Below are 14747 nucleotides of genomic sequence, written 5' to 3'. Positions count from 1 at the left end.
TACTTTGGGAGATAGGTGCTATTTTTATCCCCATTTTATAGTGGTTGAGGAAATGGATACAAATAGACTTGATTAATATCACACTGCTAGTAAGTTTCTGAGGTCAGATTTAAACTCAGCTTTTCCTGACTGCAGGCACATCTCTCTATCCATTGTGCTACCTAGGTTTTCCAAATAACAAAAAATAAAAGAGAGGAGGGGAAAATAGTTTAACAAATCTAATCAACACACCAACCAAGACTTGACAGTATATTTGATAAAAGCTATACTTTGAATTTCACAAAAGTTTGTTTATACCCACTGTGTGTAAGATCCCATCTGAGAGTTGAAATTTTGCTAATGATGATGATTTAGTGTTGATTCAACTATACTGTCACCTGGTTCTCCCATGTGACCAAAGGTTTACATGAGTGTAGAATATCCCAGGATTAGGAATGAAGACTATAGTCAAGGAATGAATGCCATTTTCCTCTTTGTAAATCGTATCAGACCTACTCTTGGATTCAAACCTTCAATCTTAGCCTTATTAACAATAGATTACACAAATCAGCTTAACTGATCTTGTAATAGATAAACATAAAATGCTTTCAGGTGACAGTTTTGAACTAGTGATGACCACTGAAAATAATGAGGGGACTTTTTTTTTGTTTTTGGAATCCTTTTGTGTTCTCCTTGTCCAGAAAAAAATCAACCTCTGTAAACCTGAGAATTGCAGTATAAATAATATAAGGACACCAATTGTTACATACTTCCCATTTTTCAAAAATTGCACGTCAGACCTCCCAATCTAAGGAAAAAGAAGAATTTTCATTCTGTGATATTATAATAAATTTCTTAAGTGGCCACCCAAGTTTTTCTATTCCTTAACTGAAAATATTCTTTCTACAGAGAGAGAAATTTGATACCTCCTTTATAGGTGGTTTAGATGTTTCATGGTGGTCTAATGAAAACCTTTGGCGTTTGCCTTATGGCTATTGTTTGAATTAAGAAGAATTTGTACTTGGTCATTCAGGGTTTGTCATTTTGAGATACTTTCCATGGTTGTACTATAACAGCATTTCCTTTTCCCTAAAATTTTGATGGTGATAGATAATAAAGGGACTATAGAAATGCATATATGGTAGAGTGAATAGATTGCAACCTGTTATCAGCGAGTTACTTGAAAGCAAAGAATAATCAGAAAATATATGATCAAAAAGGGTAACAGATGGACAAACTAAATACTTCAGTTGTATTATGAAATGTTCAAGACCTAGAGGAAAATGTGGAGTATATTTGGTAGGTCCTTTATGAAGGATTTATGGGAAGACATGACCAAGTATTACATAGAATGAGGATATGTGTATTGCTTGTAATCTTTCCTTTTAGACAAAATATTTACATTGATGATATCACAAATTCATTAAAGAATTGCATTTTTCTCTCATTGTTTAGAAAAATCTAAATTCCGACATTTTATTTTTTTGAGAAGAAAGGTGGCATGTGGACTTATAAAACTGGAGCCTTTTAACATCTTAGTTACTACTAAGTCATTACTAAGTTTCATATTATCAAAAATAAATGATATCTAAATATAAACAGACCTCTCTGAATCCAAGTAGAATAGTGGATCATTTTAAGCCAGATTGATAAGACCTGCCAAGACTAAAGTTTGAATGGCATATTCTTTGGGAAACACATCACTTCCACACCACAGTAAAGAATCTGAGTATACCCTTTCTCCTTACAGGATAATCTAATAGGTTTTCAGAATAAACATGCCTAATTTCCTTTAGTATTTCATCCAGTATTTACAGTCATTATTTTAAAATATATGCATATGTATTATGGAGGACTTTTAGTTACCTCTCAAAAGTATACATTTTTTGTTTGCATAGTCAAGAAGCAAGTATTCTTTTGAACAACTAGAGCATTAAAAATGTGCTGGATATTACATTGTCTGGGTAAAGTTCATACAGATATTGAATCTAAAAGTTTTAGGGTTTTTAGCTCTTCTAAGTATATGGAGAATTTATGTGTATTAATAGTGTTTATGTTAATGTAGATCAGTATCAAATTTTGCCTTTTTAGGGCATTTAGAGAATAAGCTTATGCCAGCATGAAATGATTTTTATTAAGAATGTGATGCTAGTGGGCAGTTGGATGGCTCAGTGAATTGAGAGCCAGGCCTAGAGATGGGAAGTGCTAGGTTCAAATCTGGCCTCACACATTTCCCAGCTGTGTGACCCTGGTCAAGTCACTTTACCCCCATTGCCTAGCCTTACTACTCTTCTGCCTTGGAACCAATACACAGTATTGATTCTAAGACAGAAGGTAAAGGTTTAAAAAACAAAACAAAACTATGATGCTAAATAAACCGTATTTTATATCTTAGATACAAAAGGATCTGGAACCAGTAGAAGACCAGATGTAAATCCATTCTTGGCACCACGTTCTGCAGCTGTACCTCTCATTACCCCAGCTGTGCTTGGAGCTGGTGGAACTGGGCATCTGCTTATGAAGCCCATTTCGGATGCTTTGCCAACATTTACACCTTTGCCAGTGTTACCTGATAACAGTGCTGGTGCTGTACTGAAAGATCTCTTAAAGCAATAGATTGTGTTGAAAGCTGAGTTAAGATATAGCACTTTAAAGAAACCGTGAACACTATTTGTAAAAACCTTACCACAAGAGGCCTTTTGGAAAAAGTCATGTATTTGTTTGCATTTTTTACTTATTTCTCTAAATTTGATTATGAAATAGTGAATGCTTTTGGGAATTGTCTATGTCCCAAATCAAGTGCCCAATGCCCAGTATTTTTTTTTTCCATACTCACTTTGGTTTGTCTTGGGGGTGGGGTGGTGGATTGTTAGTAACCAAAGTACAGGAATTTAGTAGACTTCTTTGTGTAGTAGAGAAATCAGAATCAAAGCATGTTTTAAGCTGCTCTAGAGTGCTTAGCATTGGCATGGCCTAAGAAAAGATTTGAGGATTTTTTTTCCTTTCATGAATTATGACAAATTTAAGCCATGTCAAAGTGAAATTTCTGCTTGATTTTACAAGCGAATATTTCCAAGGGGATGGCCTATTACTGATACTGGAATGCAAAAAGAAACCATTTTAAATTGAAATTTTTAGAGTCTGTCTAAATCAGAAATTTCCTGTATTTGTTTTTTATTGGCTTGTAATCATTAGCATTTTTTAAATGAAGCATTTGGTGTCATGTCTAGTTGTACTATAATTGTAGTTAGCAAATAGATGGAGTAATGTAGTTTAGTAACTATATACGGGTTAATTATGTAACGGTACATTTAGTTTCAAGATACCATTTTCTTCTGATGTGAGCATTTTTTTTTTGTAAGATATACTCATCTAACAAAAGTTGTTTTCCCAATGGTTGTTTTTGACTGTGACATGACCTAGACCACCAGCACTAAGACTTTGAAACTAGAGAAAGAGTATTTCTTTAATTTTATACAAAATCTTCATTAAAAAAATAATGCCAACCTGGAATTTAACTAATTGAACCAGGATGTTAATATTTGTATTAGTAGTTTAAGATGTACATTTGAAAAGACATTTCTTGCCATTTTTGTAAATTTCCCCATGGATTTAAAATGTAAACATCTGTATAGAAACAAAAGGTTAAAAATACTTAATCCAAATATGTAAATAGGTCTGATTAATGCCAGAGCTGAAGCTGGATATTTGTAAATTTTGTTATAATTAACTATATACTTTATATGCTGTGAGACAGACTGGAAGATCTTTAATTATATGTGAACAGGTATAACTTGCCTTTCTGGAAAAGTAAATATCCTTGGACAATGCTGTCTCATTCAGATATCACTTAATTTGTTTCATCATCTAACTAGTTTTTATCATTCCTTGTTTAGTCTGTGTTGAAAAGGAAGTTATCATTCAAGTTCTATATTAGAACTGTCTGACTATTCTATTAGCTATTTTCCATTGTTTCCCCATGAAATTTTTATTGTTATAAGACATTTAAATATAAGATTGTATAGAATCTTCCAAAACAATAAATACAATAAGCTGCTTCTTATTATTTATTTAAGTGAAGAATAAAAGATAAAATTCTTCAACTTAAATTTTTTGCAATGAACTGATCTGAAGTCTTTTTTCGTATAAAATTTATTCAGGATTTTCAAAATCAGTATTTTAAGAAATTGAAATGAGGTTTGTGAAAATGGAAAGCATTATTCAGTTAAAGAAACTTTTCCACTCATCATTCACATTTCTTTTCTAGCTTGAAGCATTCTTATAGTTCTTGAAATTTGACTTCTGGAAATTCATTACATGTCTTGAAAATACCAAAGAAGCAATAGGTTTTAAGACACTTTTGGAGTTATAGTAGTGTAACTATTTCATTATGGTTTTGTTCCTTAAATGCACCTTGTGAGAATACATTGAGTCGAATGAAAATGTTTCCTTTTATTGTTGAGAACCATTTCTTTGGGATAATGGAAATAATGTTTCCTAAATATTTAAAGAAAACTTAGGACCTATAAATTTTTATTTAGTGGGAAGGGAGGAAGAAGTGGAGTTTGAAGAAATGTTATCATTATTTTCTATCACAAAAGAGAAATATGATGAATGTTAGAATGACTGATGATAACAGTTTGTGTTATTCCTTCTCTAGAGCCCAAGTTATTTATTTTTTTTCCTGTGACTTAATATAAACATAAAGGTAGTTACATAGCTGTGCACTAACTCCTTAGCTACCATAATAAAGACATAATTATCATTTGAATGACAATTGTCTTTAAGTTATATTTTATATGATTAAGATGTGTTATTACAACTAACTTCTAACTTCCGAACAAGAGTGATTATTATCAGTTTAAGAGCAATGTCATTTTATTCTGACATGTCATTCTTTTCTTCTGAAAACTCTTTAATGTTGAAAAGAATGAAAGAAACATTAAGCATTTACTATGTGTTTGATATAATGCCAATGTATCTTGTTTCAGCAGTGAACTATTAGTAGAATCTTTATCTGAAGGGATACAGTTTTAATATTAGTATTTAAATGTTGCTAAGTCTAAAAGTGATCCTGCTACTTTCTTATTTATAAGCTTAGTGGAAATTTGTGGTTGGGTTCTGATGTAACAACCACAGTTTTTCACAACATTCCCAATTGTTTAACCATATAATTCTACAGTTTAAAATATAGCCAGCCACAATTAAAAATGACAAAACCTAATCTCACTGCTTGATTTCTAGTTGTTTCTGTGATGGGTAAAAAAGAATTTGGTCAGAAGAGGAACAGAATTGTTTTGTTGCAACCAGATATTTTAAAAATTAACTTTTCCCCATGGCAATGCCCCTCTCCTTTTTCATTTTCAGGCATAAAAATGCCACCTATTTGGTGAAAGGATTATGTAAACAGTTGGCAAATAAATAGAAAAAAGTTTGTGCTTTGGGGAGCAGTAATCAGAACTCTTTTGGAATGCTAAAATCAAATTTTAAACTTTTGAATTGTGTTTTTCAAAGGTAATAAGATTTCCCCCTTATATGTTTATTAAGAAGTCTTCCACTTGCCAAAACTATTTCAGACAATTACATAAAATATCACACTGATGCATTTAAAGAGAAGCATGTTCCTATGGGAAAAATATGGTACTTTTAATCTTCTGACATTTGTGCTCATTTGTCATCAACCTGTAATACATATTTTTAGTTTTCCTTGCATAATGTTAAAATTAGAGTTTTTAGATTTTAGAGAATAACTTATCTGAAATTTGGAAAGTTATAACATACAACCTTCAGATCATTTTGTGCTTTATTAAGCCACAGGCTAATGTATTTCTGAACTTCTTGGGAGCCTTGCAAGTCTTAAAAAGTTCCAAACAAAGATGATATATGTAAGTTGGCGATGTATAACACACAATAAAAAAATTAGCAAACAGCTGCTGGCTTTTTCTTTAAGAGGGAGAAAAATGACTTACACATGTTGTTTACAACAGCAGTGAGTGAACTACTGCACCCAACTTCCGCAAGTTTATAGTTGAGAACCAGATATTTCCAGTTATACTGTATAGTGTAAGCTTTGAAAATGTAAGTATGAAAGTTTTTTTGCTTTTAGTTTCAACAAATCAAGATGATGTATTGAAGTGTGTGAGATGATGAGGAAAGAGGTCCAGATACTATGGGCTTTGAATAATTTTCCTACTGCCTGATCTAGTCCAGTTGTTAGGTTCTTTATTCTTTAAGATCATAGAACAATGAGTTTTATCTTTTTGGTTAATGTGAACTCTTCATAATAATAAAAGTCTATTAAGTATCTAATGGATCCAGAGCACTATCTTAAGGTATTGGGAGGAAAAAATTTAGATAAGAGATAGACCTGGCCCTCAAGTAGTTTATAGTATAGTAAGGACATAAGACAAAAAGATATGTAGCCATAATAAGTAATATTTAAGATAAAGTGCATTAGAAATTATAAGCCAAACTATAATTTTCAAGTTCAAGAGGTAAGGTAACATTACTGACTAGGGAATTGGTGAAGAATTCATGGAGAAGGTGGCATTTGGGTTGAGATTTAAAGGATGACTAGAAATTCAGCAGGAAAAGATGGGGAGGGAGAAGTTATTCCAGTTTTGAGTTGGGTATGCATGGGGGGAAAGAGTAATTCAGTTTATCTGAAACAGAAGGTATATGGAGTGAAATGACAGAGGATGAAGGCTGTATATTTATGGTGGTGCCAGAACATGGAAGGCTAGATAGAGCAGTTTGAATTTGATTCAATGGATAATAGGGAACCACTGATGATTTTTTAATATAAAGAACATCTGAATCCATTCATAATGGAAATTCTATTGACAGTAATATAAGGAAGGATTAGAAAGTTTAATAGAGTGAAAGTGGGAAAGGCCTGTAAGGAAGGCTATAGCAATACTCCAATATAGTGAAAAGAATGCTGGGTCCTTGGCATGTCTCTGTTCTGATGAAATATCTTGTAGTGTCAAGAGACCTGTGTTCAAATCCTGACTTTTTAATTTATTCCTTGTCTGATCTTGGGCAAGTCATTTAATCTCTGTATTTTAGTTTTGTTAATTAAAATGAGGGTTAGAGTTGACTTCTCTGGGCCTCTCCTAACTTTAAAATTCTATGATTCTACTAGTATAGGAAGATATTAACTGGGACTTCTATTTAGGGTAGTGGAAATAGAAAATGGATATGGGAAATGTTAGGGGCAGTGGAATAGGACTTGTAAAGGATTAACTATTAGAAGAGAGGAAATGGCAGAGTCAATGGTAATGTCATGTTTCTGCTCATGGGAGACCAAGTGTTACCACAGTATTATGGGCTGAAAAAATGGAAGTTTGAGGAAAGACAAGGTTTAGGAAGAAAAACAGCTCCCCCAGAAAAGTTAATGTGAAAGTGCTGTTGGGAATGTACTGATAGATGATATATTCAATTGAAGCTATTGATTTTCAGATAAGTGAGGTTTTATTGCCCAAAACCTCATACTAGTTGATTAAAATAGTAATAACATTGTTTAGTCTCAGAGGGTCAGCAAACAAATTAAAAGGCAGATTAGAACCATTTGGTTCTTCAAAACTTGACCCTGGACACTATTACTAGAGTAGTAGATTTAAGATTTTAATTGACTTTATAGGTACATGTATGGATTTCCTCATTTTATGGATTAGGAAGTTTAAGTCCAGATAGGTTAGATGATTACCTAAACTCACACACAGGTTCTAAATAGAAGACTGAGGATTCAAATCCAGGTCCTCTGACTTGAGTCAGTAATAGTGACATTTGTGTAGTGCTTTATGGCCTGCAAAGCACTTTATATATATTTTCAGTTGATTGTCACAACAAACATGTGGGGTAGATGCTGTTTCCATTTTTATCATTGAAGAAACTGGCTAAAATGTCACATATCTAAAATATGTCTAAAGAAAGATTTACTTCCTGGTGTTCTTGGGCACTGAAGTCACATTATATGCAACAGTATGGAAATAGTATAGGTAGAGTTTTGCAAATGTTATAAGATTGTACAAATTAGTAATAGTAGTAGTAGTAGTAGTAATTCATTTTAGGCCATGTTTGTATACCATCACTTAGAATTTCATAATATACTTTATTATTAGCTTATAAACTAACTAAAATTGACATTGTCAATGGTTGTTGGAGGAAGATTTAAGAATACAAATAAAAAAGGATGATTTAAAGTGAATGCTTTGTATATAGCAACAATGTTCTGTTGTCTTGTTTGAAATTTGTTTTTTAAATTGTCAAAATATTTTTTTCCTAATCTGGCTGATAGTCTTTAGCTTTTATTGACTGCCTTTATTGAAGAGAAAATTTTATTGCAGTTGATGACATTGTATCAAGTGAAATTTGAATCAGTGATTTAGATCATTGGAAAATTAAAATCTTAATGACTTGAAAATATGCCTGATACTTTAAAAAAAGATATCTAAAAGTGAATTGCTTCCTATGACACTGGTAATGTTCTTGATCTGTATAAAAAGTGGACATTTATCATTCTTTTCTGAAAAAAATGAAAGGCATTTAGATGTTCAGAGACACTCCATTATGTAATTTCCTTAAGTAACTATTGTTGATTCTCAAGTGCTTTTTGGACATTTTGTATATAAACGACTATTTGACCTAGTTAACAAGATAGAGGACTAGATTTTTTTTCTCCTTGGGGCCAGGGCCTGAAGCTGGTGAGAGATGAATTCCCCAACATGGAAAAAGGCCAAGACAGTTTTGAGATCCAGCCTTTGAGATCCTTTATCAAAGGGAATGGAGTCAGAAAGTGATATAAGTGAAAAAAAGATGAAAGGCACCAAAGATATCAAGAAGAAAATGCAGGTGGAGCTAGGTATGGAGATGGGAGGCTTTGGGTTCAAATTTGACTTCTTAACTTTGTGATCCTAGGAACACTTAACCCCTATGCCGTATAGCTTCTTTTTTTTTTCGGTCTTGGAACCAATACTTAATATCAAATCTAGGACAGAAGGTAAGGGTTTTTTAAAAAAGAAAATGCTGTTAAAAACTTTGAACACAAACATAAATCATCAGGGAAGATATAACAGGAGAGAAGCTGGCTTCCAGGACATAACATTCAAACATCTCTGAATAAATATTGCAAGAAAAAGGAAAATAATTCAGCACCTGATGATTCAGAAAACTCTGCATTCCCAAGAAAGGTTGTAATCACTTCAAGATGTTCTTGAATGGTTCAAGAGAAGATTCATGAAAGCAGAATTTGTCAGAATTAATTGGCAGAAAAGAAAAACTTAAATTCACAATGGAAGTCTGTCCAAAGAAGTGAGAGAACAGTTACTGTTTAGAGATAAAAATACACAGAAATGAATGATCTAGAATTAAACAAGTTAAAAAATGCTGTTAAAAGAACACATGATTTCTCTATAAGCAAGCATTGATACCTCAGGATGTGTAGAGACAACTTGAAGATTATAGGTCTCCCAGAAGAACGCAAGTCAAAAAATCTGAAAACCATAATGGGAAAAGAAAACTGCCCATAACTGCTAAATATTGAAAACTTAAATGCTAATTGAACTATTCCACAGAATGGCTTCAAGGGGAGGAAAAAATCAACCTATGCTTCAAATTCCAAGAAATGGTGGATATCTTTAACAATTGCAGTGATAACTAATTCTGCCAGTGACTAGGGGAAAGACCTTGAAATTTAAAAGAAAGATTCAAATATGAGACATTTCTGCACTCACCAGAAGCCATGGATGGGAATGGAATGTGTTCCAAAAAACAAAGCCGCTCAAGATGCACTGTGAAGTGACATACCTTGCAAATGGAAAAAATAGACCTTTTAAACCTCAGACATTTTTACCAAAATAGTAACTTAAAATGTGGGCCAATTATTTGTTTCATTTTAGGTTAGACAGAAATATGAAAAAAAAATATATATAGCAACTGAAGGAGGCATACATAAAACTATTCCCAGGAGGGAGGGAAAGATAAAGATACCTCTGGGCTTACAAAATAGAGGGACATTAAATTTTACCTATGAAAGAACTTAAATAGAAGTGATGATGAACAGGTTTGAAAAACCAACACCCTGCCTATGGTTGAATCATTGTTTTGGTGGGAATTGAACTGTGAGGGTACTTGAAAGAGGAGAGGGGAAGAAGAACATGAAGGGAAATATGTATCCTAAACAAGTAGTTGACAATGAAGGGGAAATAACCCCTTCAGTTTCAGGAAGCTATAGGGGAATGGTTGAAGTAGCAAAGTGAGGCATTTTTCTCTCACCCCCAAAGTGAGGTAAATAAAGGGAAATTGTGATTCTGAGGCGGTTGAAGGTCCTGCTGAAGAATACTTTCATGGTGGGGAAACAAAAGATTCTATGATGGTAGAAGGGACCCTTACAATGGGTATAACTTACAGGAATTTTGCACTTAAGGGAGTACTACCTCTGAGAGTCTTGTGCTATCTATCATAAAGAGGATCCTACCTTAGGAGAAGAAGAATCAAGGTTTGGAGGTACTACTGGTACAATTGACATTCAGAAACTTTGGAGAACATGGATCCAGAGAGTAGATTTCAAGGAAAATGGGGGGAAAGAGTTTTGAGAACCAAGTAGAGAGTATTTTCTTGAAATGAATTACATTAAAATAAGAGACATAGAATTTCTACCAGGAGTCATCATTTCTATCCTCTTGTTTCCTGTAGGAACTGAGAAAATAGAAAAAAGGAAGAGGGCAAGATCTACAAGGGGAAAAAATATGTAAGAAGGAAGTCTTAAAAGTCTTAATTCTGGGGGCAGCTGGGTAGCTCAGTAGATTGAGAGCCAGGCCTAGGGACAGGAGGTCCTAGGTTCAAATATGGCCTCAGACACTTCCCAGCTGTGTGACCCTGGGCAAGTCACTTAATCCCTATTGCCTAACCCTTACTGCTCTTCTACTTTGGAACCAATACACAATATCCAAGACAGAAGGTAAGGGTTGAAAAAAGGTCTTAATTCCATGAAGAATATGGAGGCTAAAAAATGAACTGTAAGGACAATGAATCAAAGAACTTATTAAATAAAGAGAATAAGGGAAAGAAATCCTACTTATAAAAATAATAAAATTTTAAAAAAAAGTTGGAGAAGGGGGATTTTAGCCTAATAAATGAGAAAAAAAAAGAATTGGATAACTAGATAAAAGGCAGAAATAGGAAGTAAGTGAAACCCTATAAAGAGATTATAAATGGGAGGGATCCAGCTTGAGGGTGAGGGGAGAGACCTTGTAGAAATAATATGTTTTAAAGTAGGTTAGTCAATAAACATGAAGTGCCTATTGTGTACGGGGCACTGTGCACTGGACATATAGAGGTAAAGAACAATTTCTGCTCTTGAGGAATTCACAGCCTAATGGAAGAGACAACATGCAAATATGTGCAAACAAGCAACCTGTAGGCTACATGGGAAATAACTGATAGGTGGTAGTCACCAGAATGATCAGAGGAGGTTTCTTGTAGAAGGTGGTGTTGTAGCTGGGACTTGAAGAGAGCCAGGGAAGCAGAAATGAGAATGGGAAAAATTCCATGCATGGAGGACAGCTATGAAAAATGCTTGAAGTCAGGAGATAGTGTCTTCTGCAAGGAACAAGAAGGCCAGTATCCCTGAATGGGGTGTGCAGTATAAGAAACTGGGGGGGGGGTCAAGAAACAAAAGATAAAGAAATAGATCATGTGAAATTAATAATTTGAGGAATTGTGAAGTTAGGATGTTTCAGGGAGTACCAACATATGTGTTGAAATCCCTTAGAATAAGGAAAAGAATTGTGAGTCAGGCACTAAACTTTGAGGAAAGCATGGGAATGTCCTGGAGACCAGTAGACAATAGCTACCAGAACTTTGGGTAGTAGATAGGGATTTAATGGACCTCGAAGGTAAAAAAGTTACTAAATGATGGTGATAGAGAGGAAGCCTAGAAGTGGCATGAGGGAGCAAGGAGCAGTCTAAGTCCCTCACCTTGATTGATGAGTCAGGGGAATGAGTGAAATTGCAGCCAGTTCTAGAAAGGGGGGCCAAGAAGATTGTGCCATCAGGAGGAAGCCAATTCTCAGTGAGGGCCCGAAAACTGAAGGAGTATGAAATGAAAAATTTTTGAAATGAAATGAAAATGAAAATGAAATGAAAAAATTTAAGATGAAAGCAGGTCTGTAGCCCTTGGAGCAGACATTCCAGAGAGCACAGAGGAAGAGGTGGACAGATTTAGGTGAGACACAGGGGAGAGTGGATTGAGAAGGATGAGAATAAAGCATTGGGATGTGGGAGGTGAAGAATGGAATTTGAATAATGAGGGGTCCCAAATCAATGGGATTGTAAGATGTGGTGGAAGGTTTGTTAGTCATTACAGGAAGATTTTAGATAGATTTTCAAGGCCCATCAAGCTGGAGACATGCCTAGTAAGATGGAATGATACCTCTACTCACCACAGAAATAGGGGACTGGTATGATAAAATGGTCCTTCCCATAGGAGGATGTAGATCCCTCATTACAGCAGTGTGAGACTGGTGCCATAAAGTGGATTATTACAGATCTAAAGACTGGAAAATTTCTCACAAGTGTGATGCATGAGCTAGAGAGCATACAAATATGGAGGAGGGCTGATGTGCTTTCTTTTCTGAAGAAGAAGAATAACCTCACCAAATCCTAATTATTAAAAATGTGTATTAGGAAAAATATGAGAAAACTTAAACCTCACAACTTTAAATATGAAAGGATTATTCAATAACATGAAAGTGATAGATTGGATAAGACAATAAAGCCCCATAACCTGTTGCTTACAAAGAATGTTGTCAGACAAAACAAAAACAAAATTTTATGATGTAAAAAGACAAGGAAACTTCAAAATACTTAAAGGAACAATAGATAACCAAATATGCATTTTAAATCTATATGCTACAATATATGATTATCTAAATGCATAAAGGAAAAATTAACTGAATTACAAGAAGGCACAGTAAGAGCAGGAGATCTTAATTGTCTTAGTTTGGTATAAATTTAACAGAAAGACTCACAAAATAAAAAATATTGAACTGAACATATTTCTGAAGAAGACTTATTACATCCTAAATGAGACTACTATGTAATATAAGTATTTCTTAGTGTCTCCTGGAAACTATTGCAAAAATTAACATTGTATTAGGGCACAAGGAGATTGCAAATAAATATAAAAAAGGCAAAGTAGAAAAGATCATAACAATAAAAATAGCAATTAGTTCAGGGAGCACAAACAAAATACAAACACAAATGGAGACAAAATCCTAAATAATTATAGGGTCAAAAAATTGCAGAAACAACTATGTGAAAGAAAATAATAATAAAATAATGTTTGAAAATTTCTGGGATGCAGCTAAAGCAGTCCTCAGGAGAAAGATTTTATTTCTAAAAACAAATTGACTAAATGAAAAACTAAATATTCATTTGAAAAATTAGCCAATAAATCACCCTCAAACACAAAAGTAGATAAACTGAAAATTAGTGAAGAAGTAGACTGGAATATCAAAAAGACTATAGAAATGATAAGATGAAAACCTAGTTCTTTGAAAAGACTAACAAAATCAGTAAACCTTTAGCCAACCTGGTTAAAAAGAAGAGGACAGAAAATCAAATCAACAAAATAGCAAATGAATAAGATGAGAGTGCAACAAAACTGGAAGTAAGAAAAAGAATTAACTTAACCTACAATGCACAATTATATGCTATCAAAACAGAAAACACCAAAGAAAAAGAGGAATATGTTTAAAAATATAAAGTATCCAAAGTAACAGAAGACATTTCAAATATAGATCTTAAACAGTTCAATCTCAAAAAAGGAAATAAATAGAACTCCCAAAAGAAAATAGTCCTGTTGGATTTGCAGATAATTCAAAAGAACAATTTTAATACTGCACAAATTATTCTCAAAAATTAAGTAATTGCTCTGTTTGACTCTTTTTGAGACAGATATGGCCTTGATTATTAAATGAGGGAAAGAGAAAGCAAATGAAAACTTTAGACTAATGTCATCAACGAACATTAATTCAAAAATTTTAAACTCTTGTCAAACTACATAAATGAACATAATCATATTAAGCATAAAACTTCCAAAACCACATGGTTATTTCAACTGATATAAAATCTCTATCAAAGAACTGTATTCGTTTTGAAATATAGCCATAGAGAGAACTTTCATTAATATCAGGTAAGGTATTGTAATGTAGAGTTGTTTGGGGATGGGATTAGATGTTTAAATGTAGGGCCAGAATCAGAAGAATAACTTTGGGAAGACCAGCTGTAGACTGACAGGCCCAGGCCAGGCAAAGTCTGTCCTGAGGTAACAAACACAGTCCAGGTTATATCAAGAATAGATGATGGATTTATTAATCAAGGGAAGGAGAAAAGGGGATTTGGGATAATCTAATTAATCTAATCGAAACTACCTAAAACCCCTCCAGATGTTAATGTCCTGTAACCAGGAGTCTTCTTGGATTCAAACTACTCTGAACTGCCCAGCTGTGTAAAGACCCAGATCCTAATGTAAATAGACCTTCACTAACCAAAACCAACCCCCCTTTGGGTGATATTAGAGGTAGTGAATTTGGCAGTTAGGTAGGACAGGGCCCAGGAATAGGTCCTGGATCCAAAAGGATCCCAGACCAAATTTTTCAGACAGATGCCCACAGAGTTCAGGATCACACCAGGAAGCTCCAGCCAGCAGGGAAGCAGGCAAGATGGGGAAGCCCAGATAGAAAACAGCCAACAAGGAAACAGCC

General features: G+C 33.9%; 1 protein-coding gene across 1 annotated transcript in view; it reads left to right on the top strand.

Moving 5' to 3' along the window:
• Window positions 1–5908, top strand: part of TRIP11 (thyroid hormone receptor interactor 11) — a 98109-nt gene extending 92201 nt beyond the window's left edge. Inside the window, exon 21 of the mRNA XM_056810453.1 lies at window positions 2375–5908. Within this exon, the coding sequence (XP_056666431.1) occupies window positions 2375–2595 (221 nt within the window). The 3' untranslated portion in view covers window positions 2596–5908. The remainder of the gene's footprint in view (window positions 1–2374) is intronic.
• Window positions 5909–14747: the final 8839 nt, after the last annotated feature.

Source organism: Monodelphis domestica, chromosome 1 (assembly GCF_027887165.1).
Source record: "Monodelphis domestica isolate mMonDom1 chromosome 1, mMonDom1.pri, whole genome shotgun sequence".
NCBI classification, from domain to species: Eukaryota; Metazoa; Chordata; class Mammalia; order Didelphimorphia; family Didelphidae; genus Monodelphis; species Monodelphis domestica.
Note: the sequence above shows the minus strand (reverse complement) of the source record. Positions and strands in the feature narration are given on the sequence as shown.